General features: G+C 39.5%; 4 protein-coding genes and 1 pseudogene across 4 annotated transcripts; 2 read left to right on the plus strand and 3 right to left on the minus strand.

Annotated features, from left to right (window-relative positions):
* Positions 1-3,593: 3,593 nt before the first annotated feature.
* On the minus strand, positions 3,594-6,917 carry LOC141846329 (metal transporter Nramp3.2-like). Its single transcript, XM_074734346.1, has 4 exons — positions 6,226-6,917; positions 5,981-6,117; positions 5,229-5,881; positions 3,594-3,995 (listed from the first exon to the last, which is right to left on the minus strand). Exons 1-4 carry the CDS (start codon positions 6,828-6,830, stop codon positions 3,819-3,821), a joined length of 1,572 nt encoding a protein of 523 aa, XP_074590447.1. The 5' UTR covers positions 6,831-6,917; the 3' UTR covers positions 3,594-3,818.
* A 199-nt stretch (positions 6,918-7,116) lies between these two features.
* Positions 7,117-8,073, minus strand: LOC141845815 (uncharacterized). The gene is made up of 2 exons (XM_074733817.1): positions 8,041-8,073; positions 7,117-7,953 (listed from the first exon to the last, which is right to left on the minus strand). Exons 1-2 carry the CDS (start codon positions 8,071-8,073, stop codon positions 7,117-7,119), a joined length of 870 nt encoding a protein of 289 aa, XP_074589918.1.
* A 2,509-nt stretch (positions 8,074-10,582) lies between these two features.
* On the minus strand, positions 10,583-13,768 carry LOC141846629 (cyclic nucleotide-gated ion channel 2). The gene is made up of 8 exons (XM_074734666.1): positions 13,642-13,768; positions 12,906-13,572; positions 12,605-12,820; positions 11,889-12,205; positions 11,700-11,811; positions 11,394-11,630; positions 11,230-11,316; positions 10,583-11,154 (listed from the first exon to the last, which is right to left on the minus strand). The coding sequence occupies exons 1-8, from the start codon at positions 13,680-13,682 to the stop codon at positions 10,669-10,671; spliced, it is 2,163 nt and encodes a 720-aa protein (XP_074590767.1). The 5' UTR covers positions 13,683-13,768; the 3' UTR covers positions 10,583-10,668.
* Positions 13,769-14,828: 1,060 nt separating this feature from the next.
* On the plus strand, positions 14,829-16,190 carry LOC141845857 (uncharacterized; annotated as a pseudogene).
* A 1,619-nt stretch (positions 16,191-17,809) lies between these two features.
* Positions 17,810-19,448, plus strand: LOC141846346 (transcription initiation factor TFIID subunit 8-like). Its single transcript, XM_074734365.1, has one exon. It carries the CDS (start codon positions 18,223-18,225, stop codon positions 19,354-19,356), a length of 1,134 nt encoding a protein of 377 aa, XP_074590466.1. The 5' UTR covers positions 17,810-18,222; the 3' UTR covers positions 19,357-19,448.
* Positions 19,449-22,293: the final 2,845 nt, after the last annotated feature.

Here is a 22,293-nt window from a genome sequence, read left to right on the forward strand (position 1 = left end):
AGCTACGGCCTACAGGAGTTAGCGATGGATCGATGGATCTATCGTTTGCAGAGTGCTTTGGTGAGTGTGCATCGAAAGGGGAGAGATTACGAAAGCAATGCGAATGGAGGGGCGAGGGTGCAGCGATAAGCAGCAGTGCTCAGTGCAGCGTAAACTAGATCACGACATATCTCCGAGTCTCGGTCGGGTGGGTCCCTGCCTGCATGCATGCATGCATGTATATGTATGTATGTCGTCTGTCCTCCTTCCTCTGGATTCAAACCTAGCTAGCTCCTTAATCATTCCACTTTTTGTTCGTTCCTCTACTTCATTAAATTTCTATGACTGCACCACCTACCTGCAGTTTCTTTGCCCATCGGCATCGCTGAAAGAAAGAGTAGATATACAAATGCTGCGTGTATGGCTTCAGTGAATTAAGCTTGTGATACGTGTGTACTGAGTTAGAGTTCAATATTCGATTAAAATCCATATGGTTGAGTTTTTTTTTTGGACAACCCAATATCAAATCACTTAATTCACTAACCTACCAAATTATCCACAATTGACAGAATGGACGACCTTATTATACTAGATTTGTGAATATTAATCTACTATGTCACTTAACTATTAGCAATGGACTGATATGTTAAACCGTTTTGATTTAATCAAATTTAAATTTTAAAATTGAAATTGAATCGAATAAATTAAAATAAATAAATAAAATTTTAAATTAATCGAATTAAATTTTCTAATTACATCGATTTGGTTGATTATTTGATTATATTGAGATTTTACTCACTCCTATTTAAGGGTGTGTTTCTTCATATGAGGGAATGAAATAGATAGGGAAAAAGACTATGGTTCTTATAATTTAGGATGAGTATGAGTGGTCGAGCTTAGTATCATAAGGTTAATTTTTTCATCTACTCGATCCAATTATGCCAATTAAGTTAATGCATGGTCTAGCTCAAGTCGCTATATTGGTCAAGTTAATTCGCTCGACTTGACCAGCTTGCCTAATTATCAAGAACAATTAACCTATAAAAAACTATACCTATATATATACTATTAATTTAAACTTCACGACCTAACCATATATTCTTAAACTTTATCATGCACTACTATGTAGAATCCATCATCCTAATGGTTTTATACAGTCAATTCTACGATAATCTATGAAATGATAAATCGAAAAAATATAATTAACTACTATGGAAAAAGACATTGCCTCAATTTTGTCGAGATTCGACTCTTGTCCAATTCAATAAATTTATTCTATAATAACCAACTTAATTATACTCTAAGAACAACCATGCACAACCACCGATCTAACAAAAGACAAAAGCATGCACATTAGAAAAATGTGGGAAGCTTTTGGAAGGAAGTTGCAAATATCCAGGCGCGTCTTGATTCACGTTACACAGTGCTAGCTAATTGGTGCAAGGGGCAGCAGATCGCATTTCTTTAAGCATTCACGTGGATTTCAGCAGCACAAAGTCAAATACCTTCCGTGGTCCTCCAAGCCTGCGTCGATCTCTCTCTATCTCCTTTTCTTCGCCACAACAGAAGGCACTAGGGCTTTGTGTTGCGAGTCTGAAATTAATATTGCTCAGTTTGTGCAGCACTGAGCATGAGTAAAAGCAATTCATATATTCGACAGTAGTACTACCACTGCCACTGAGCATGGCATGCCTGCAGGGCTTTGGATGCCCAAAGACGCATGTATATATGCATACCAGAGACCACCAGAGTACTTAATTGTCTACCCTTTGTGCTTAATTAAACAGCTATTAATTGATGATTAGGACTGTGTATGAATGTACAGTAATGTGAGAGTGATAAGGGGTCTCGATTTGAGCCCACATAATTAATCTTCTTAATGTTTGAAAATGAAATGGACTGGAGCAAGGAAAGGCAGGCAAGTGTCTGTTTTGTTCACCTTTTATGCTTCCTCGTGTCCTTTTCAACATTAAGCTAGAGTTTACATTGTTTGTGGCTATAAAGGAGCCACATGAAACTGAGATATCGATCTCATGTACGAACAATTTTCATTACTGGAGCAAAATAAACAAAATCTTGATGCACAAGCTGAGACATTAATGATATGAGCAGATGAGTTAAAAGAAGGGCAATGAAATAATTAATTATTCATCATTCTTTCAGAAAGAGTTAAGAAGGCCAATGAAATCATTACAAAGACAATAGCACAGCATGCATATATAAAACATTCAACAACACAAGAACATAGTCTGGGAGGCCAGTCACTTTGTTTAAACAGCTTGACCGCATGAGCTTAACATAAAAATGTCAAAAAAACAAAAGAATAAAAGCAAGCAGACCGAATTAATGTTTGCCGATTTGTGTTACGGCTGATAACTATTTAGACTACTCCAAATTTGTTTTTAAGGTGGGGAAAGCATGGGAAAACATAATTCTTTGGATGTTTTGATTCAGCATAATGTAGTGCATATAAAAGTTGGCATGCATATCTTGCACTGGACTCTCATGAAGAAATGTACATTTAGCAGAGGAACATCAGCATGAAAAATGTGCTACTAGGGCTTGAATGGGAAGGAACAAAAAATGAGAAGGAAAATAAGTTTCATCTCTCGACGGTGAGATTCAACGATACTTGCATGCAATAGCAGATGGGGATGATAACATTGTTAGAATATCATTAGCATTAATTGTATGAATAAAAATGCTAGGTCATATTGAAGAAATAAGTAAGCTAGTTAAACCAAAGGGTGCACCATAAAAATCTGAAGGGGAAATTACAGATCAGTTTAATTACTAAATTGACATATTAATAACCAAGGGGGGAAAATTATGAAATTGAAGCTAGATCTTCCAACAGATAAGATGACCAACAAATTCTTCTTAAGAATCACCTATTCAACCCAATTGAAACAGTGACCAACTAAATCTAAAAAGAAATACGCCAATAAGAAACAATGCCGAGGTTATCATTGTTGAAACCGAATAGAAGAAAGGACAAGATAGAGGAAAGAGCTCCAACTTTCCAAACCAACTACCCATCCAAACACATCCACTCAATCGAATCCAAATGACCAAATTCAAGGATTTTTCTCAAACTAACTGCTAAATCCTTCATAATCCAATCAGAAATCGAACAAGATAGGAAGAAACATAAGAAAAAGAAGTGAGACAATAGGAAATATAAGCAAAGAAGCACCCTGCATGATAGAAAATCAATCAGTCAGCCAACAAGAAACAGTACAAAACATCTACAGCAAGTTCCTTGAAAAACAATTTTATTATTCTGAGAGAAAAATAAAAATTACCTTGGGCGGGCTTGTTTTCTCCATGTTCCTCTTGCGTGCCATCTTTGACTTCTGGCCATTGTCGATCTCTTCTGTGCACTTCCTCCTCTTCCTTTGTTTTGGTCAGCTCGAGGAATATCTATCAACTTGGAAGATCAATTTGCATGGAAGGATAAAAGTGAGTACGTAGAGAAGATCCACCAAGAGAAGAAGGAAATAGAAGAACCTGACACACCCGTGCATGCCCACATGCACACATATGCTCCCGCATATGCACACACCCACACAAGACATCATACCAATATATATATGCCTTCAGTCACTATTCCATGAAAAAGTCAGACTAACCATAAATCTCATCCATTCTGTTACATAATTTACATGCACCGTAGCCTGCTAACACAAATAAGAATCTGGCTACCATTCCAATTTATGTTCTAAGATTGAAGTCCAACATCTAATTGTTGAATGGAGCATTCTTTGCAGTGAGGATTCCAAATCCATAAACAAGGGTATGATCAGGGAGAAGCTACATCACAATTCAACAGATGATTATCAACTGTGATACTGCCTGCCATGCAAAATGAGGTAGATTATGAATGCCAAATATAGCGCCACGACAGTGCAGATGATCAGCCCGAATAGCACGCCTCGTATCTCGGACACGAAAAAATCGACCAAGAGATAACCGTTGATTATGAAAAGAAGAGCAGCAACAACCCAAGTCAATGCCTGCAATATAAGAAAATTGAATGAAAAGAACATCGGGATGAAGTTATCCGAGGTTTTGAACATTGAAAGCACAGATCAAAAGAGAGACACAAACAATAGAATTAATCTTAGATCAACATATGATCCTGTGAGTATCTTAGTGCATACTACAATGACACCTAGAATTCCCTAGTTTTGCTGGTTAATTTTGATACAGAGGCTTCACAATCTGCTTACAATCATTCATTACAAATTTAGTTAGCTGTTATCCAACAAATTTCAAAATAAATATAAAAAAATGCATATTTTGATTAGGAAAAAAATTATTTTACCCCCTAGGATTTACCTGCATTTATTAAAATGCCCTCAGAGTTTTAAAATGCCTCCAAGAGTTTAAAAAGTACTACCAGTTTGCTCCTCAACTACTAACACCATTAAATAATTTAGCAAAATGATTTACCCCTAATAAAATGAAGTCATATGCTTACCACATAATCTTTCTATTGTCACTAAATTGTATTAATAATTGGCATAGGTAAAATGACAAAAAGTTTGAAATTGTGAGAGGGAATTTTGACAATCATAAAATAGTAGGATATTTTGAGGATCAGCTGTTCACTTTAATATCAAGTATTTATATCTATTTCCATGTCATCCATCTTAAAGTAATTAATATGAGCTCAAACTTAAATCCCTTTATTGTTCATAATGTGGTTTTGTCTTGCAAAGAGAATTATGGGCTCTTATATATGAGAAGAAAAAGAAATTATGGATATGCAAAGAAGATCAGTAGAAGGGATGACGAGTAGAGGGAGATGAAGAAAGTTCTATCCCGACATAAATGACAGTGATTCAAAGGATTTTAATAATATCAATGGTGTAACCTAATGGAGAGTTCAATGGCAGAGGAAGATAGGGTAATTCTCCTTTTGCAATTGAATTTATAAATAGAAATTTGTAATGAAGCATTCTTAGTTCACAGTCTTCCCTCACACTATTAACCCTTTTTGACTCCAATTATCTAGTCGTCTCCATAGGCATTCTACTTCAGATCAAGTCTATACATAGCATTTATGACGTTAAAAAGGATGTCTATCAATAGTCTTATATACATGCAAACATGGCCTTCAAGCAAGGAGTTTCTTCTTGTAATATGATAGTTAAATGAGGCAGATGTTGAAAAGTTAAAACATGTGAAATGAGGCATATAATTAAAGACAATTGTACTCCAGAATATGTAATCAACAAACTCACTTGATAAACAGGACCAATTTTGAAAGCTCCCATAACTTGTTCTTTTGACACTAAGGTGAGAAGCGGAATTAGAGCAAATGGTATTTGAACTGATTGAAGCACGTTAAGCCATTGATTCAAAATATCTAGTGCAGAATCAGAAGTGTCAAAAAACAAAGTAACAACTATGGTTGGGATGATTGCAAAGCTTCTAGTGATGAATGATCTGATCCATTTCTTCATACGGAGATTCAGAAATCCACCCATTATAAACTGACCAGCATACGTCCCAGTAATTGTGCTGCTCTGGCCAGCTGCTAATAAACCAATTCCCCAGATGTAAAGAATAGGAAACAACCCTCCTCCATACTTCTCTTGTAGATAATTGCCAGCATTTTCAAGACCTATAACATCAGCTTCCCTTGTACCATAAAATCCCTTGGCAAAAACTGTTGTGACAAATAAATTTATGAGGAAGGAAATAATTAACGCAGCTGTGGACTCTATGGTATAATATCTTAATGCTTCTTGAACGTGGCTTTTCTTGTTAGGGTCTATAGCTCTTGACTGTACAAGAGCAGAATGTAAAAAGACATTGTGTGGCATGATCACACATCCAACAATACCAACGGCCTGATTTATTGTTTTGGAGCTAAGTTTTGGAACCAGAAGACCTGCCAGAGAAATGGATTGATTTAGAAGAGTCGACATTGGAGAAAGAAAGATTCAGAAGAAAATAAAAACAAGTTTCACTGTTAGAACAAGGGGCACACCAATCAGAAGCTCCTTTCCACTAGGCTTAGCCTCACCAAACATCCATGTAAATGAGAATGCCATTGTTGCAATAAGGAAAGCAAAAAATCCTTCCAACTTCCTAACACCATAATTCTCAAGGAATAGGAAGATGAAGCTGCCAATACAAGATTAAGGCATCAAGGAAAACCAAAAGCTATTGTAGAAGTTGTAATTCGTCGCAAAACAGTTATTAAAAGAAGATGGACTATACTAGAAATATTACCAATCAAAAGCAGTGATGACGACTCCAGTCCAGAGTGGAAATACCCCACGGCTTAAAATCTTAATCGCGATGGCACTCCCAATCACCTCCTGTATATCAGCACCGATCAGCGCCACCTCCGCCATCAACCACAGAGCAAGCATCGCCCATTTCGGATACTCCTCGCGGCATAGCTCCGCTAGGTGGCTTCCCGTGGCCACGCCCAGCCGCGCCGAGAGCATCTGGATCAGGAGCCCCATCGCCGTTGCCAAGAGCAGCAGCCACAAAAGGGAGTACCCCGCGACGGCCCCAGCCTGTAGGTCCCCCTCCAGGTTCCCCGGATCCAGGAACGCGATGCTCATCAGAAACCCCGGCCCGGTGAAGAGCCACAGCTTCCGCCAGGAGAAGGGAGGCGCGGGGCCGTCACACCCGACGCTTTCCAAGTCGGATACTCCGGACACGACGACCTTCTCATCGAACTCGTAAGCGCCCTCGAAGATCTCGTCCTCGTCAAAGGCAGCAGCGATGCGCCGCCCATTGCCGCCGCCGGATCCGCGAGCGAGGAGGGACTCCGCCTCCCCCGACGTGGACTCGTCGCCGATACCAGCAAGCTTGATGTGCGGCATCGGGAAGAAGAAGGAGGAGGGCGGAGCAGGAGCTCACAAAGGGAAAGGGATTCAGATCGGTGGTCGTGGTGGCGGCGTCGTGGACGACGCGGCGACAACCGTCTGCTTATGCTAACGTGGATTGCAATTATTAAGGAAGAAGCTACCGACACATCTGACCGTCCACGTACTCTGGACGGCGGATTTGACCGTCCACGTATCATCCGATATCACCAGAATTTACAGCTAATTATTGTACCATTAACTTTAAATTGAGACGAAGCTTAATCACAAATCCGATCTTAAATTATAAATGTAAAACCGCAGCCTTCTCCTCTGCTTCCAATTCTTCTTTGGGTTCGTCGTGCTCGTCGCCGATCGCCATTGTCGTGCAAGCTTCGTAGAACTTGCAGTTGATGATGACCTCGAGCACTAGCAGCAACGCGTAGAGGTAAGCGACGGAGACCGCCTCCCACAGCAGAGCCCAGCTCAATTCCCCTGCAACATCGTGACGCCGCACCACTCTGTGCCAGAACAGAGCCTCCACGGCGGCCAGGCTGAGGTTGGCCGGCAGCGCCACCGCCAGTGCGCTCGAGGCCCGCCTCCGGACGAGCCTCCACGCCTCCAGCACCGGGAGATCCCCGCCGCGGTTGGTCACGGCGGAGACGACGAGCGCCAGGTTGCAGACCACCGTCGCGTTGGCAATCACGACCGAGTAGAGGACTGCGCCGGCGGCGGATATGAGGAGGAGCGAGGCACCGCCGGAGTCGCTGAGGCCGAGGAGGTCGGCGGCGTTGAACACGACGAAGAGGAAGGCGAAAACGGCGGCGTTGACGGAGAGCATGAGGAAGGAGTTGAACAGGTAGGTTAGTAGGACCGAGCGGCAGAGGGAGAGGGGAACTGAAAACGGCCGTCGGCTTCTGCGTCGGCCACGGAAGACTACGTGGATTACGGAAGCTTTGCCGGCGATGAGGAAAGTTACGGTGAACGGAAGCGTGGAGACGAAGGAGAAGACAGTTTGCGAGAGCTTGATGTTCAAAATGGCGAAGAGCGGCGACGAGGAAGGGAACCTTGCCGCCCGGAACAGCGCCGACAGCCGGAGAGAAATAGCTTTGATCAGCGGCTCCGACGACGGAACCAGTACCTGAGAGACAATAAGGGAAGCTGCTGAGGCCGGGAAGACGAGAAGGGTGGCAATGGAGGTGAAATGGTTGTAGTTGTCGAAGAAGACATTGATGGAGCTTCTTACGATCCTGAAAGCCATGGAAGGAGGAAGAAGACAATGCAAGGCTGAAAACCTTATGTTAATTTTTATAGCTTTTTAAATAAATAAATAAATAACTAAAATTGTAATAATTTATATCTTTTTTAAATTTATTGTTAATTTAAAATTGTCACTTTTGCTTGTTTTGTTTTCTAAGGAAGTGAAGAGATTGGGGAAGGATGAAATGACTTAGGTGAGAGGTCAGCTCATTTGGTAGAGATGACTTCGTGATCAAACAAAGTATTAATAAAAACCAGAATTATCATATAATTACTTAATTTTGTGAAATAGAAAATATTTAAGAAACTGATAATTATTCCCATTGGATTTTAAAATTAAGATTAAATCCTGATCGTAGATTGAATAGATGATTGTGATTGAATGAGTGATTGTGATTGAACGGTCCAGATTCCCATCACAAATTTGTGATGAGAATATGTTGTGACAAGTAGCATCACTCATTTCCAAAACATCTTAATAAATTATTTCCATACATTAAAAAAAATTAGAAATAAATTTTAATGATAAAAATAATTTGCCATCAATCAACAACAAAAATAGCTATGAAACAGGATTCGTCACACAATTAAAAAATCTCTCATTTCAATTTTAAAATCTCTTATTTGATTAAATAGAATATACTCAAATAAAAAAATAATAGATAAATTCTTAAATAAGTAAATGTATAAATCCTTAACTAATCGATAAATCTTTCATAATATTTAAAATTTTTAATTATTTTGATTTTTGAGTGAATTAGCTGACATTTTATCAGTTCTGTTTATTCGAGTTTTATTTGAAAATTTGATCGGTTCAATTAGTTCAAAAAAAAATCAGTTTGTTCGATTTCGATTCAATTTTAATCAAATACTCGGGCCTAATTATGTCAATGACTATTACAATGAAGACTTTCTTTTATGTTAAGAATATGAAAATTGAAGGATCAATGAGAATGAAAGATTTATTAATACTTAATTAATTGATACGAACCTATGAATTGTTAATTTTGAATCTTAATAAATGAGATAACATCATTTTTATAAAGTGTACTATGCTTATACTGACAAGATAAATTTCACTGCATCTTATATTTGTGTTAAATATTTATTTGTGCATTCATATATGTCTCTAGTTGAATTAAAGTAGCGGTAGACGTTAATTCTTCTTTGTTCACCTATTTTAGATATATATATATATATTTTATAACAATGGTTATTTAACTTTTAATGGATGTTATTTATCTATAATAATGGCTACTTTAATATTAGTTTTTTTAATACTAATTTAGTAGCAATTAAATAATATTTTATTGTTGATGAGGTATATACTATTGGTAATAAAAAAGTGAAACGGTCTACTCCTCCAAGATGACTCCCACTATTTAGAAAGGGATAAATCAGGAGGCTTCACTCTTAGCAACAATAGTGCCTTCAAAATGATGTATATATTAGTTTTTATTTGTAGTAGATCAAAGTTAACATTCGATTAGCCTCCGCTCCAAGTTAGATTCCTTCAAGTGATGGTGTTGATGATAATGAGGATGACTATAATGATTGCATTTGAAATTATTATGTATGAATGTTATTTATACCATATTTAGTATTTTTGAATATTTATGTAAGTTTGTATTTTTTTTCTTTTCTTCAAATTTATATAATTTTTTTTCAAACATTATCGCCAAGGAAGGAAGGAGGTGTAAAATAAAAATTTATGTGGGAAGATATGAGCTTAAATATTAGTTTTGTGTTAATTTATTATTTTCTTTATTTTCATCGTAACTATCTTATTTTTGTTTATTTTTTTTAAGAAAAAGAAGATTAAAAAGATGAAGAAGAAGATTTTTTATGGACAATTTATTAAAATGTTTAATTTAACTTGAATAATATTATGAGATCTTTTAGTGATGATTTCTTAGATTAATTTTGTTTTTGATTTTATCGATGTATGATGCATTAGAATTGATGTATGAGACATTAATTTGATTTGTCATCTATCATATTTGTTGTAAAATCTTTATTGTGATCCTTATGATATTAATATTGGATGATGGATGATTTGTATATGATGTTTCCAATTTTTAAATTTGCTATGGAGAAAAAATTATGACTTTACAATAAATTTTGTGATTAAAATTTTAGTTGCAAAATTTATAAATTTATGATGAAAATAATTTTCATCATTAATTTATGATGAAAATGACTTTCTTCATTGATTCACTATAAAATATTTTGTAGCACATTTTTAACGGAAATCATTTTCGCCATTAATTTATGATAAATTTTGTAATAAAATATTTTTCATCTTAAATTTTACGATGAATTTTTATTTTTTTCACAAAAATTTGAGATGATTTATTAATGATGAAAAAATATTTATTATAAAATTCATAAAAAAAAATTTACAACTAAATTTCCATATATTTTCATCATAAAATTAGTCAAGAAAAAACATCTATAGTAATTAATTAATTATACATATTTTTTTATTATCTTTGCATAAATTTGAGAGTTACATGCACACATATATTCCTTATTACCATGCATATATGATCCTTATTAGCATGAATAATGATACTGATATTTAATTTAATTTTTTCTAATCAAGATGGTCCTGAGGCCGGATCGACATGAACATTGCAGCGTACAGCCGCAGCCGCCGTTCGCCGTCACCCTGCTCCGGCGCGCTGCTCACCGGACCACGAGTCCTCGCCTTGTACCGGCGCCAGGCGAGCTGTATGATGACGGCCGCCCACGTTCGCCAGTTCGACGAGTAGAATCTCGCCGCTCGCTTCATCCGCTCGTTGGCGAATCTGTATCTGAAGTGCTCGGTGATGTATCGGAGATCGGGGGCGTCCAGGCCGAAGGCTTCCGTCGGCTCCACGCACTCGAAGGAGGCGGAGGAGGCCGGCAGCCGGTCGATGAAGGGCCGCCGCAGGCACCAGCTGAGGAGCTCGTCGCCGAGGAAGCTCCCCGGTCCGAGATTGCAAGTGGCCACCACGCCTTTGCTCAGGCGCTGGCTGCTCTTCAGCTGGCCTCCGACGACGAACACCATGAGCTGCACCGGGTCCCCTTCTCTGATCACCTGCAGGAACGCCGCTCTCAAATCATGCACAAAGATTTCATCTTTTTGCAGCTACCGATCGATCACGATTGATACCTTTTCACCCTTGGAAAAAACAAGCGGTTTCACTCTCTCGCAAATGTTGTCCAGTATGAGATTGTCCAAGTTGTGGAACAACGGAACCTGATCACAGATTGTTCGATGAAGAACGAAGGGAACTCTAAATCTAGTTTTTATCCGAGATCTAGCTAGTCCCGTACCTGTTTGATGAGATCGAGGCAGAGATGTCGTTTGATGTCTCGGCGTAGGCCTTCGGGAAAATCTTTGATTATCTCCAGCTCCTCCTCCCCTCTGGTCACCGCCCAACGCTGCCGCTCGTACTGCCGAACTCTCTGTCGCAACCTCGACGGCAACTGTCTCCGTTTCATCCACCATTCCATATCGCGCGACCGCAGCTGCATCTTTCGCTTCCGTGCCATTACAGCATGCAACAGCACCTGGTGATGAAAAGATTAATCTCACTTCTTACTCTGTCAGAGATAAATTCATTGAAGCATCGTATTTACCTGAATGTTTCCGATCAACAAAGTGAACAGCATCAAGCCACTGAGAACGACGATTATGCTGAATATAACTTCCAGCCAATGACTAGTAGGCTCAAGATCATTGCCAAACGTACTGAAAAATGCAAGGGATTCCAGTTTTATGTATACATATGTATGTGCCTTAAGTTCAGTCAAGCAAATCGCATTTACCTTAGAGTCATTAGGCCCCAGAAAATGGGATAGAGGATCTTGACGACAAGTGAGTTGCTGGAAACAACAGGAAGAGCCCAACTGTAGATTCCATAAGAAAATGGGCCATCGCCATTCAAACACACTGGAGTATTGTTCATTCCTGCAAAATTACTTTCACAGTCCAAATTGTTGGTAGAGGACGGGAACTGGTAACAAACTTCCTTGGAGCAGGCCAGAGACGCAAAGTTGCAGTCGTTCTTCTTCTCGCAGTACTGATGTCGAAGACAAGTGGCCACACGTTGAATCGCAAGAACATACCAACACCCACCAGCAACCTGTCCATACAAAACAATCAAGTGTTTTTTTTAATATTATTTATCTTTTACTTTACAAAATTCCATTTGCATCTTTTGAATGATTGAAGGATAAATCTAGAATTCAAAAGTTTTTGGAAGTTCTCTAATGATGAAATTATGACGATGGCGATTTGTTGCGGTCGAGCTGTTATCAGAGTTTGCAAGCTTCCTGGCACCGCAGCAGTGGCTTTTGTCCTATGTAACGTGGGTTACATCGGCATTTTGGATGTAGTTCGCTGAGATAATGACCTGTCCTCCTGTACAGATGCTCGGTACCATTCTATCGTACGGAGGAAGTAAAGTACGAGACGCTACTGGGATCTGTGATCGCGATTTCATGGTTCACATCGTTAAAGAAACTTAACTTTTTATACTTACATGAGAAGCGATGAAATAGGCAATGAGGTTGAGGCCAAAACCCCACCAGATTGATCCAAAGACGTAACCAGTGACCTTCTGCATCTTCCTCATCACAGAAATGATATGATACACCTTTGGCAGGAATTGGAACACGAAGATAAGGAGAAGTATTGTCATCAGGAGCTTTATCTCCTCCTCCCTGATCAATTTCGGCACAATCAACCAAAACACAGCCTGAAAAATCGAATTTTTACTCTGTTACTGCTTGTTCGTTTACTTAGTGATCATGATTAAGGTTTACTATGTTTGGGAAATGGACCTGCGGGACGGGGAGGATGACGAAGACGTCGAACCAGAAGCCGCTGAGGGAACGGAGGTAGTGGGCGGCGATCATGCGGGCGTCCCACACGAGCTTCCCGCAGCCGACCACCAGCGACTCCCGCGACACGTAGGCCACCCGGAACTGCAGCCACACGTGGAAGACGTGCACAGCGTCGGCGGCGGTGCGCAGAGCCGTGACGATCGCCGTCAGCCCGCCGTCCATGTACAGGCAGGGTTCGCCGTTCCGGCCAATGGACAGCGAGTAGAAGAATAGGGGGTCGACCGCGACGGCTAAGGCGCGGGCCAGCAGGATCGCGCGGTTCCATCGCTGCACCGTCTCGCTGCGGGGGTCCAGCGCTGTCCCGCCGAAGAGCGACGGAGGCTTGCTCCGCCGGCCGAGGTTTAGCAGCACGTTAGTCTGGCTGGGGCGGATGGGGATCAGCGAGGAACCGGCGCAGGCCTCCCACTCCGGGGAGTTGGCGCGGTCGCAGGTAGTGGAGTGGAAGGCCGGCACGCCGGGCTGTGTGCACGCGTAGCACTCAACCGACGGCACAGCTTCCGCCGAAGGCAAAGCGCGGTGACCGCTCTCGATGCTGTCATCGTCGCCATCACTGCCAGAGCTCGCAGTGGCGACGTCCTTCGCCCTCCGTAGCAATCCATTTGACCTGGGAATTCAATCAAACACATTGTGAGCAGCCGCAAACCAAAATCTTAGCCTGAATTAATCAACAGACCATGAGAGGAAAGAGCGAAGCTTAGCGAAAAGCAGCGCCATCTTCCATGAATTACGACGTCAACCATGAGAGAGAAGAAGGGAATTCTACAGCGATGCGGCCATTGTCTTCTGTTCTCGCACTAGAGTATCGAACAGAGTGAGATATAGAACAGAGGAAGGAAATGACCTGGGAAGCCTTGCTGGATCTCCTGTACATTCCCACACACGGTCCAGTTAAATAGACTATTAATTCGACAGCTGTTGACTTCTCGAGAAGGTGTGATTTAAGTTGTGTATTTCGACGACACAGGAAATCCGAACACTGCGGACCACAAAGAAAAGCTGCGATCTGCTGTTTCGCTCAAACAGGCAAAACTCCTGACGTGGTAGCACAACGCTCTACGGATAGGAGGAGTGTGTTGCCTGGTCGAGCTTCCGTAGCCCATCGGCGATAGGCGAGGACCATAGCCTTTGCGAATCTTCAAGCGTGTCCGGCCGCGGATACGCTGCCAAATGGATGACAGTTACGACACGTTTCGCTTACGTGTCTGCGCCGCGACGGACGCGGGAGCGACAAAGTGACTGGAAGAGCGCGAAAACACCAGACTCTCGAGCCTGGCCTGCCTCCTTATCTTCCACGTGCCACGCACGTGCACAATAACGTTTAGTGATTAATTTGCTGGTGCATTTCTAATCATCTTAATTATACCCAATATAGTAATTGTAATTTTCAATAACTTAAAAAGTTTTTTAATATATATATATATATATATATATATATATATATACATATATATGTAGAGGAGATGCTCGAGTTTTGTCCTGTAAAGGCCGCCACTAGCTGGAGATGAGGCCACGAGGGATGGATGTGGAATGCTTGCTATCTGATAAGGCCAACCGATCAAAAATCACAATTATTTGTTTCCCAAAGTGTGATGAATTGCTGTCAGCAAAACAGTAATTATTATTATGATGATGAATTGAGAAATTGTTGCTCACATCCATAATTTGTTTCTTTGCCAGAAATAAGGTTGAAGATGAAGAGAGTGTTCAGAATTTGTTTCTGATTTCGACTTTGTCACTCTTCTTGAATTATCAGCAAGAGAAGATAATTGGATCAAAATCCTGCACTCTGTGCGATTGAGAATCGATTACTGTGCAAAACTAAATTTATAATTGAAAAAGATCCGATTCTTACAGGTGGATTTCCACTGTAATTCGCAATGGCGTTGCGACCTGGGAGAATCCATCTTCTCGATTCCAGAGATAAAGATGAAGCTTTCTTTAATCTTCATCCACCAACAACACTGTCGAGATCATTAAACAGCGAGCATCGAAAGCTCGGCACGGCCTGGAAGAAGCACGAGGATTATCTTCCACCGAGAGAGCTCCTGACAACTCCATGGAAGCCCTAGAATGGAGGAATCCTGCTTCCAAGAGGTTCAGAGAAGACATGGAGTGCAATGCAGGTCAGGGTTTCTCTACCTGCGCAAGCAAGTGCTTCCCCAAATGCAGTTTCTCTAATGCTGAGCTTTTCTTCGCCGGAAAACAAAATTGGTGGAGCAGAAACGCTATCGCAGGACCTCGCAATCTCGATCAGAACAAGTTCTTCAGGAGGCAATCAACCGTAGGATCTATGCATGTTTTCCTTTTTGTGTTCTTGCTGTTTGTCGATCTGAGATAACTTGCTTCATTGTTGCAGCAGCAAGAGAGAGTTCGATTGGGCTAAAGCTGCTAACCGAATCGTCGACGAAGTCTGTGTGTGGTTTTTTGACATTCTTTGGCATGCTTTTCTTTCCTACTGCAGTGTGATTTACTTGCAACAGATTGATGCTGAATGTGAAGAAAGTCTTGTTGCTCGATCGAGGAGAAGGTTGACTTCGACGACTCAGCTAATGCAGCAGATTTTTCCTCCTCTCTCGTCTAGGTCGCTCAGTGCCGACGCCATTGATCTGCACGAAAGCATCGTGTACATGTCGGCCATGTTAGTGCTTACAGATGCATGGAGTTCCAGCTGCTTTCTGTAAGCTTTACTCCTCTGCAATTCGATCCTTATTCAGCAGTTACTGTAACTTGAATGCGAAGATTTTCTGTGCAGGGTTGGTACTTCTTTCTCAAACTCCATCGAAAATTACATTCGAAGATTGAAGGTGCTTGAGTCTGAATTTCTAAGGTACGCCATGAAAGTGTCAGTATATGAACTCGAACATAAACAGGAGAGGTTCTTCAATCATTTGTCATCGTAGATTGGAGACTGGCTATTCGGTACTGGATATAAGGATGGAGTGCCACGAGTTGGAGAAGAACGCCATGATCATCCGATTCACTAGATTCCATGAATGCGAGGAGACAGAGCGAGCAGGGTGGCTGATCAAGACTGCAAACAGTGAAGTCTTTCAGGACTTGTTCCATCCTGCAGGCAGCGAAGTGCTTCCACAGAAACTGATAGCAGATTGTGGGATGCTGATGAAGCTTCTGAAGGGTCTCCACATCCTTTCGCTCTAGATTTTCTTGCTTACTCCATGAACAGAAAGTGCAAATAGATTAGATTGTGCAGTCTTTTGGAAGGGGGGCATTATGAGGTGCCTAGCCCTGTTTTGACACAAGCTAATGCCTCTGAATATCATATATGACTCAACACAATACTTGTGTGTGCATTGATAGATATGAATCTAAACTAGTTAAGCTTCAAAAATAAAGGCAAAAGAATAACACATAGTGTTTTTCGTAATAATTAGAACATAACAAAGAGCTCATTTATGAAATTCAGGCTAATTGTTTAAAATTCTAAACAGAGAGTCCTAAACTTGTCTAAATCATAAAAAATAAGATATAGAATGAGTCAATAAGTTCGAAGAAATACTACTATTAAGGGGGGCATTTGTGACTTTTAGCTAGTTTGGATATATTTATAAAGGGCAAAAATAAAAAAGACATCCAAATTAACCCCATTAATGATTTTATTCAAAAAATATTCTTGGATCCATGTTGTTGTAGCAGCTACTAATAGTTGCTACAATGTATAGCAGCTATTTAATAATTATTATAATGTGTTTAGGGTGAGTTTAAAATTTCTGATTTTACATTGTGTAGAAGTTACTGAATAGTTACTATAACAAAAAAATGATGATAAATCTCAATCCCAGTCAGTGACCCCACTGCCGCCGAAACGGCCCCATATCAAAAAATCTCAAACACCTTAGCCGAGCTAAGACTTGAATCGCACAGCACCTCAATCAACAAATATATGTTGCTACGAGGATTCAAACTCGAAACCTCAAACAACATGTGTCTCCATGCTTACTACTTGGGATAAGCACATGTTATACAATAATTGCTATAATAAGTTTAAGATGAATTTAGGATTTAGAATTGTTAACAATTATATAATAATTTTTTATAACTATTTTAAAATAATTTTAATAAAATTTAAATAATTTTAATTAAGTAGGTAAATAATATTTTGATATAATTTGTTCAAGATTTTAAATTTTAAATTCATCATAAATAAATTGTAATAGCTACTTGGTAATCTTAAATTCATCTTAAATACCTTATAATAATTGTTGGATAATTTCTATATGTTATATTAGCTATCAATAACTATTATAATAATATTAAATTAAGAGTTATTTAAGAGGTGTCCATTTAACTTTAATTGAAAATAGAACATTCATATGAATAAATGGTAATGCCCATTTGATTTTTGCTCAAAAAATGATCGATTAAATTACTATATAGATTTAAATTGAAAGATAAAGTTCGAAGAAGCACAAAAGGGGATTTAAAATTACTATATGGATTAAAAAAATTTAAAAAAAAATTGATTCAAACAAAAATATATAAAAATGAAGAGAAAAATAACGAAAAAGTTTGCTCAAATTTAGCGAACCGAAATAATATTTTTGGGCAAACCGGTAAGGGCAAATGCGAAGGCTCGAGTACACAAACCCAAGCCTGTTCCCTGTCTTGGCCGTGATATTTACGCCACCGCCTCACACTCGATCCACTGCTCCGCGGAACAGCATAACGCCTTGTTCCCGACGTCTTCCAGAAGTTATTTGACCGCCACGTGTCCCGTCCTGGAACACGCCCCTTCCCTCGCACCCAGATCTCACCCCCTACGCCTCTGCAAATAAACCACACGCCCCTCGTCCTCTCCCTCTCCCTCCCGATCTCTCTCTCTCTCTCTCTCTCTCTCTCTCTCTCTCTGCGCCCCGCTTTCGAATTTTTGTTAGGGTTAATCGCGCGGGATTTCTTGCTGTTGCTTCTCGTTCTCTTGATCCGAGCTTCCGCAAGCTCTCCCTTCCACCATGCTTCTTGCTCTGTCCTCGTCGTGAAACCCTAGATCTTGCCTTGTTCCGTTCGATTCCTTCTTTTTTGTTTTCCTGGGCTGATGCGGCCGGGATCTTTGAAGAAAGCTATTCGGAATCGCAGTGACCGTCCTCGAGCGCGCCTGCCGGTGCAGCAATTCTCAGTGGCTCCGCTCGGCGTGTGTTGGTTCAAATGCTACTGAAATCTAGGGTTTTTGACAGCGCCATCCATCGGAATCCATTTCTGAAACCATTGGTTCTGTACATGATAATATGATTAATTGAACATGAGCGATGGTGGCAAGGAGAGTGAAAGGGATCATGAGAGCAGGTCAAAGAAGAATCAGTCATCAGCGGGATGTGACGAGTTTGGTCGCGCTGTCGCCAAGGTTGCCGTAGCACAGATTTGTGAGTCGGTTGGTCTCGAAGGATGTAATCTCTCTGCTATTGATGCTTTCTCTGAGGTTGTGGTCCGGTACATCTATGATTTAGGCAAAAGTGCGAGGTTTTATGCTAATTTGGCTGGGAGAGCAGACTGCAATGTATTCGACATTATTCAGAGTTTAGAGGATTTGAGTGCGCCGATGGGTTTTTCTGGGGCATCAGATATACATCATTGCCTTGTTGGTTCCGGTGTTGCTCGAGAGATCACCCAGTACGTCAACACAGTTGATGAAGTTCCATTTGCTAAGCCCATTCCCAAATTTCCTATTTCGCGGTTACCCAAGTCTTCCCCGAGCTTTGCTCAGGCCGGGTTGGAGCCAGCGGGAAAGCACATACCAGATTGGCTTCCAAGGTTCCCTGATCCTCATACGTATGTCCATACGCCAGTTTGGAACAAAAGGGCCACTGATGCAAAAGCAGACAAGATTGAACAAGCAAGGCAGCGGAGGAAGGCCGAGAGGTCATTGTTAGGGTTACAGCAACGACTTGCTTCCAATGCTGCAGCTGGGTTTCAACCTGTCAATGATGATGGTACCGGGAAGGCGAAACAGGTGGTTGCTAGCACTAGCAATCCTTTTCTGGCTCCACCTTTGACATTCACTGAGAAGGAAGTATCTGAAGTTGTTATTCCATGCGAAATGGATGAAGGCAAGAAGTTGTTGGATGAAGGCAAGAAGTTGTCAGATGAAGACAAGAAGTTGACGGCCGTTGAGACTTTTGCTCCCATCATTGAGGCAGTGAAGTCCGGCTCTCTTGACTTGGATTTGAGTGAGAAGAAACCATTACTCACAAGCAGACCTACTGTGCATTTTAAGATTGGAGTTGACAAGAAGTCTATAGCATCGTCATTAACTGCTATGAATCCTAGAAAGGATGCGTGGCCTTTCAGGGATGAAGAAAAGGATGACAAAAAGAAGAGAGCAGAAATGATACTTAGAGAAGCTATGGAGAAACCACATGACCTTGCTCAGCTTTAAAGTACATTTAGACAGGCTTGTGGTGCAGAAATGTAAACAGAATTTCTTGGCAATTCAAATTCGGTGGAAATTTGAACTTTTTTTTTGTTCGAGTGGGTCAAATTGGTTCAGAAATCTTAGGTATGTAGACTGTAGGTTCTTTTCATTCACTCTTATCACATTTTTGTTTCTCCTTTTGAGAGTTGAGAGAAAAAGGTTTACTACGATGTGAAATGACTTCAGTCATTTTCTGTTTGGTTCAATCTAATTGATGCCTGATTTGATTATCAAAGCCTATGACCCAGTGGGTTTAAAGAAAATCAAGCCATAGGTTAATACTTTTAGTCTTAATAGGCTCCTTAAACCTGTTTAGTGGCTACCATAATGTAAAGTAGATTTCAAATATTTTTTACAACATTTCAGTTTTGAAGCTGTGATTTCTTCTTTAATAATGTTTTGCCTGTGAGCTCCCTAGAAAATTTATTTATTTTTAATTTCTGAGCTGGTTTTGCAGATGAGATATGTTGATTTTTTTTTTTTTGGTTTTGGTTGCCTCTGTTTTTCATGTTTTGGCATAGAACCTGAACAAATTATTTGACCAAACTAGTTTTGATATTAATATTAATTATAAACGTATGTATATTGATACATGTAATATATTAAATTAGTATAGAAGTCCTAAAACACCAAAGAAAACCTGGAATCAAGAAACCCAAAGTTTGAGCAACATGAATTCTTGGGGAAAACTCGACCCTGAAATCCAAATTTGGAAAATTTGAGAAAAAGAAACACAAAAATCAAGAAACCTGGCCTGACCCAAATTGAGATAATGATGTTTTGTTAATGAATTTGGGTGCTCTGAAGCAATCCTAGTTGCATTGGATTTTTTTCATATAATAGCTATGCTTGATGAGAAAGTGTTAGAGAAGTTAGATAAATGCAAATTTGATGTATTCATAGTGTGTGTAAATAATACATGCACATGAGAGGCATTCCTATCTGTTAGGCATTTTTATGTGATGATATATATAATATTTCTTTCATCCTACCTTTTGCTACAATTTCTTGTGGGTACTACACGTCCAGAACTTGCAACCTTATATGTTTTCATGCTATTATAATTAAGTGTTAATAGACAGGACTGTTATGATTATTGCTATTTTTTTCTGAAGTAGAAAGAATTAGCAATGTCTCTCTCCTCTAATTCATAATTTACATGACTATACAAGAAACTGAGTAGAACACCTTTAAAGTTCTCATGTTTGATATGCATAAGCTGAATGTGTGACATGGATGATGCCAAGTTGCTTCTTACCAATCTCTCAGTATTCTAGTTCTTTGTTCCTTTTAGTTTCTTAATATGTACAATTTATATGGTTCAGCATTCTATCCTTAGTTCCAAAGTACTTAATTTGCAAATTTACAATTTCATTGTTAATTGCCATGTCCTCACTATACTGTATTGTGGTTGCTACACTGGTTATCCAACTTTTGTTTGCTATTGAATAGCTTGTTAAAATCCATAAGTGATGTGATCTCTCCTAAAGATTGCAAGGTATCCATCCCATCATGATCAATTGTTTACATGATGTGAAGACTTTTATTTTATCACTGTCTATTCTCTAATTTATAACCTATTTCTTCTTGTAGCAAGGTAGCACAGTGGTCCTTGCTCTCATATCCTACTTTTAGTTCTTGTAAAATTCATCAGGATCCTAGATGAGTTAATGCATAATATGTGATGCAGATCTTATAATTGTGATGATCATGCATACGCAGGAAGCTAGTCCCTCGTTTTTTTCTTTGCAAAACTCAGTTGTTAGCAATATACTGAGATAACAAATCTGCCAGTAGAATGGGGCGATGGAGTTTCATTGTTGTGGCAGTGAACAATTCTTCTATGCCCAATAAATTCTAATGAAATGGTTGAAGCTCCATGTGAAGTTTTTTCTTGCCATTCTCTTGGCTTGAAGTGCCATAAGTATGGTAGTCAATCGAGGCATGAATCAGTTTGAGTACTTTTTTGAAACATGAACCGTGAGGGTAAATTCAAAATGACAAATAGGGCCAAAGTTCCCAATTACTTGAATATGCTTTACTTTAAAAAGATTATCATCAATGTTATATGGTATCGATAGCATAATATGATCAGTGGAGAATATTGATCATGATTAATAAATGAAACATGTAGGTTACTATCTCAATGTGTCTTGAAATGCAGAACATTGTTTTTTTTTTCATTTTATTTATAAAACTTGGTGCACTCTTATCATCAACTTTGAGTCTCATGGTCACGGCACAGTAGTAACGTAAAGATGTAAGACTATGGCATTATGTAAACAAAGGAAGATGTAAATGACTTTAACATGAGATGCTTTCGTTTTTCTGCTTAGTTATTGTTGACTTCATCCTCATTGTCACCTTAGACTCTGAATTTCTACATGATTGGATTTCTTATTTTACATTGTTGTCCATTCCTAGATTCCATCCTCCCAGTCTCTCCAGTTCTACATTTAATTTAAAAAAATCATGCCTTTTTTCTGTTTTTTATATTGCTTGGCTTAATTTTATTTAGTCAGATTTTTAATCTTGTGATGAATTATATTATTTGTTCCACACTGATATAGATATGATTTATATAAAATTGTTTTAAATTGAATCATAGTGTTATGATTTTTTTTGTATTCGATTCGCCTGAATCTTGAATTGAAGGTAGAAATCGTTAATCTTGTGATCAAGTGATCAAAACAACTATATCCACAATCTTCAGCACAATCATGTTGTATGCAGATTGTTTGATGTTATCATCCTCTGAAGCCTAATGTTCTTCACTGATTCTCATATGCAGGTTTTGTTCCATGCTTGTGCAAGATAATTGTGATGGCAAGACTTTTAGTTGTTTTTGATAGTACTTACAGTTTTCTGGTTGTAGGATTACTGTTGGGCTATCAATACGGC

Source organism: Curcuma longa, chromosome 15, assembly GCF_044706935.1.
Source record: "Curcuma longa cultivar G26 ecotype Majalengka, Jawa Barat chromosome 15, ITB_CL_G26_1.1, whole genome shotgun sequence".
Classification (NCBI taxonomy): domain Eukaryota; kingdom Viridiplantae; phylum Streptophyta; class Magnoliopsida; order Zingiberales; family Zingiberaceae; genus Curcuma; species Curcuma longa.

Excerpts from the sequence above, each read along its gene's own strand:
- LOC141846329 (XM_074734346.1), bottom strand. The coding sequence starts at position 6,830 with ATGCCGCACATCAAGCTTGCTGGTATCGGCGACGAGTCCACGTCGGGG. Across the intron at positions 6,118-6,225 it reads GTCATCACTGCTTTTGATTG|CTTCATCTTCCTATTCCTTG; the intron begins GTAATATTTCTA and ends TTGTATTGGCAG. Across the intron at positions 3,996-5,228 it reads AAATTGGTCCTGTTTATCAA|GCATTGACTTGGGTTGTTGC; the intron begins GTGAGTTTGTTG and ends CTTATATTGCAG.
- LOC141845815 (XM_074733817.1), bottom strand. The coding sequence starts at position 8,073 with ATGGCTTTCAGGATCGTAAGAAGCTCCATCAAT. Across the intron at positions 7,954-8,040 it reads TCGTAAGAAGCTCCATCAAT|GTACTGGTTCCGTCGTCGGA; the intron begins GTCTTCTTCGAC and ends ATTGTCTCTCAG.
- LOC141846629 (XM_074734666.1), bottom strand. The coding sequence starts at position 13,682 with ATGGCGCTGCTTTTCGCTAAGCTTCGCTCTTTCCTCTCATG. Across the intron at positions 11,812-11,888 it reads TGGGGCCTAATGACTCTAAG|TACGTTTGGCAATGATCTTG; the intron begins GTAAATGCGATT and ends TGCATTTTTCAG. Across the intron at positions 11,317-11,393 it reads GCCTCGATCTCATCAAACAG|GTTCCGTTGTTCCACAACTT; the intron begins GTACGGGACTAG and ends ATCTGTGATCAG.
- LOC141846346 (XM_074734365.1), top strand. The coding sequence starts at position 18,223 with ATGAGCGATGGTGGCAAGGAGAGTGAAAGGGATCATGAGAGCAGGTCA.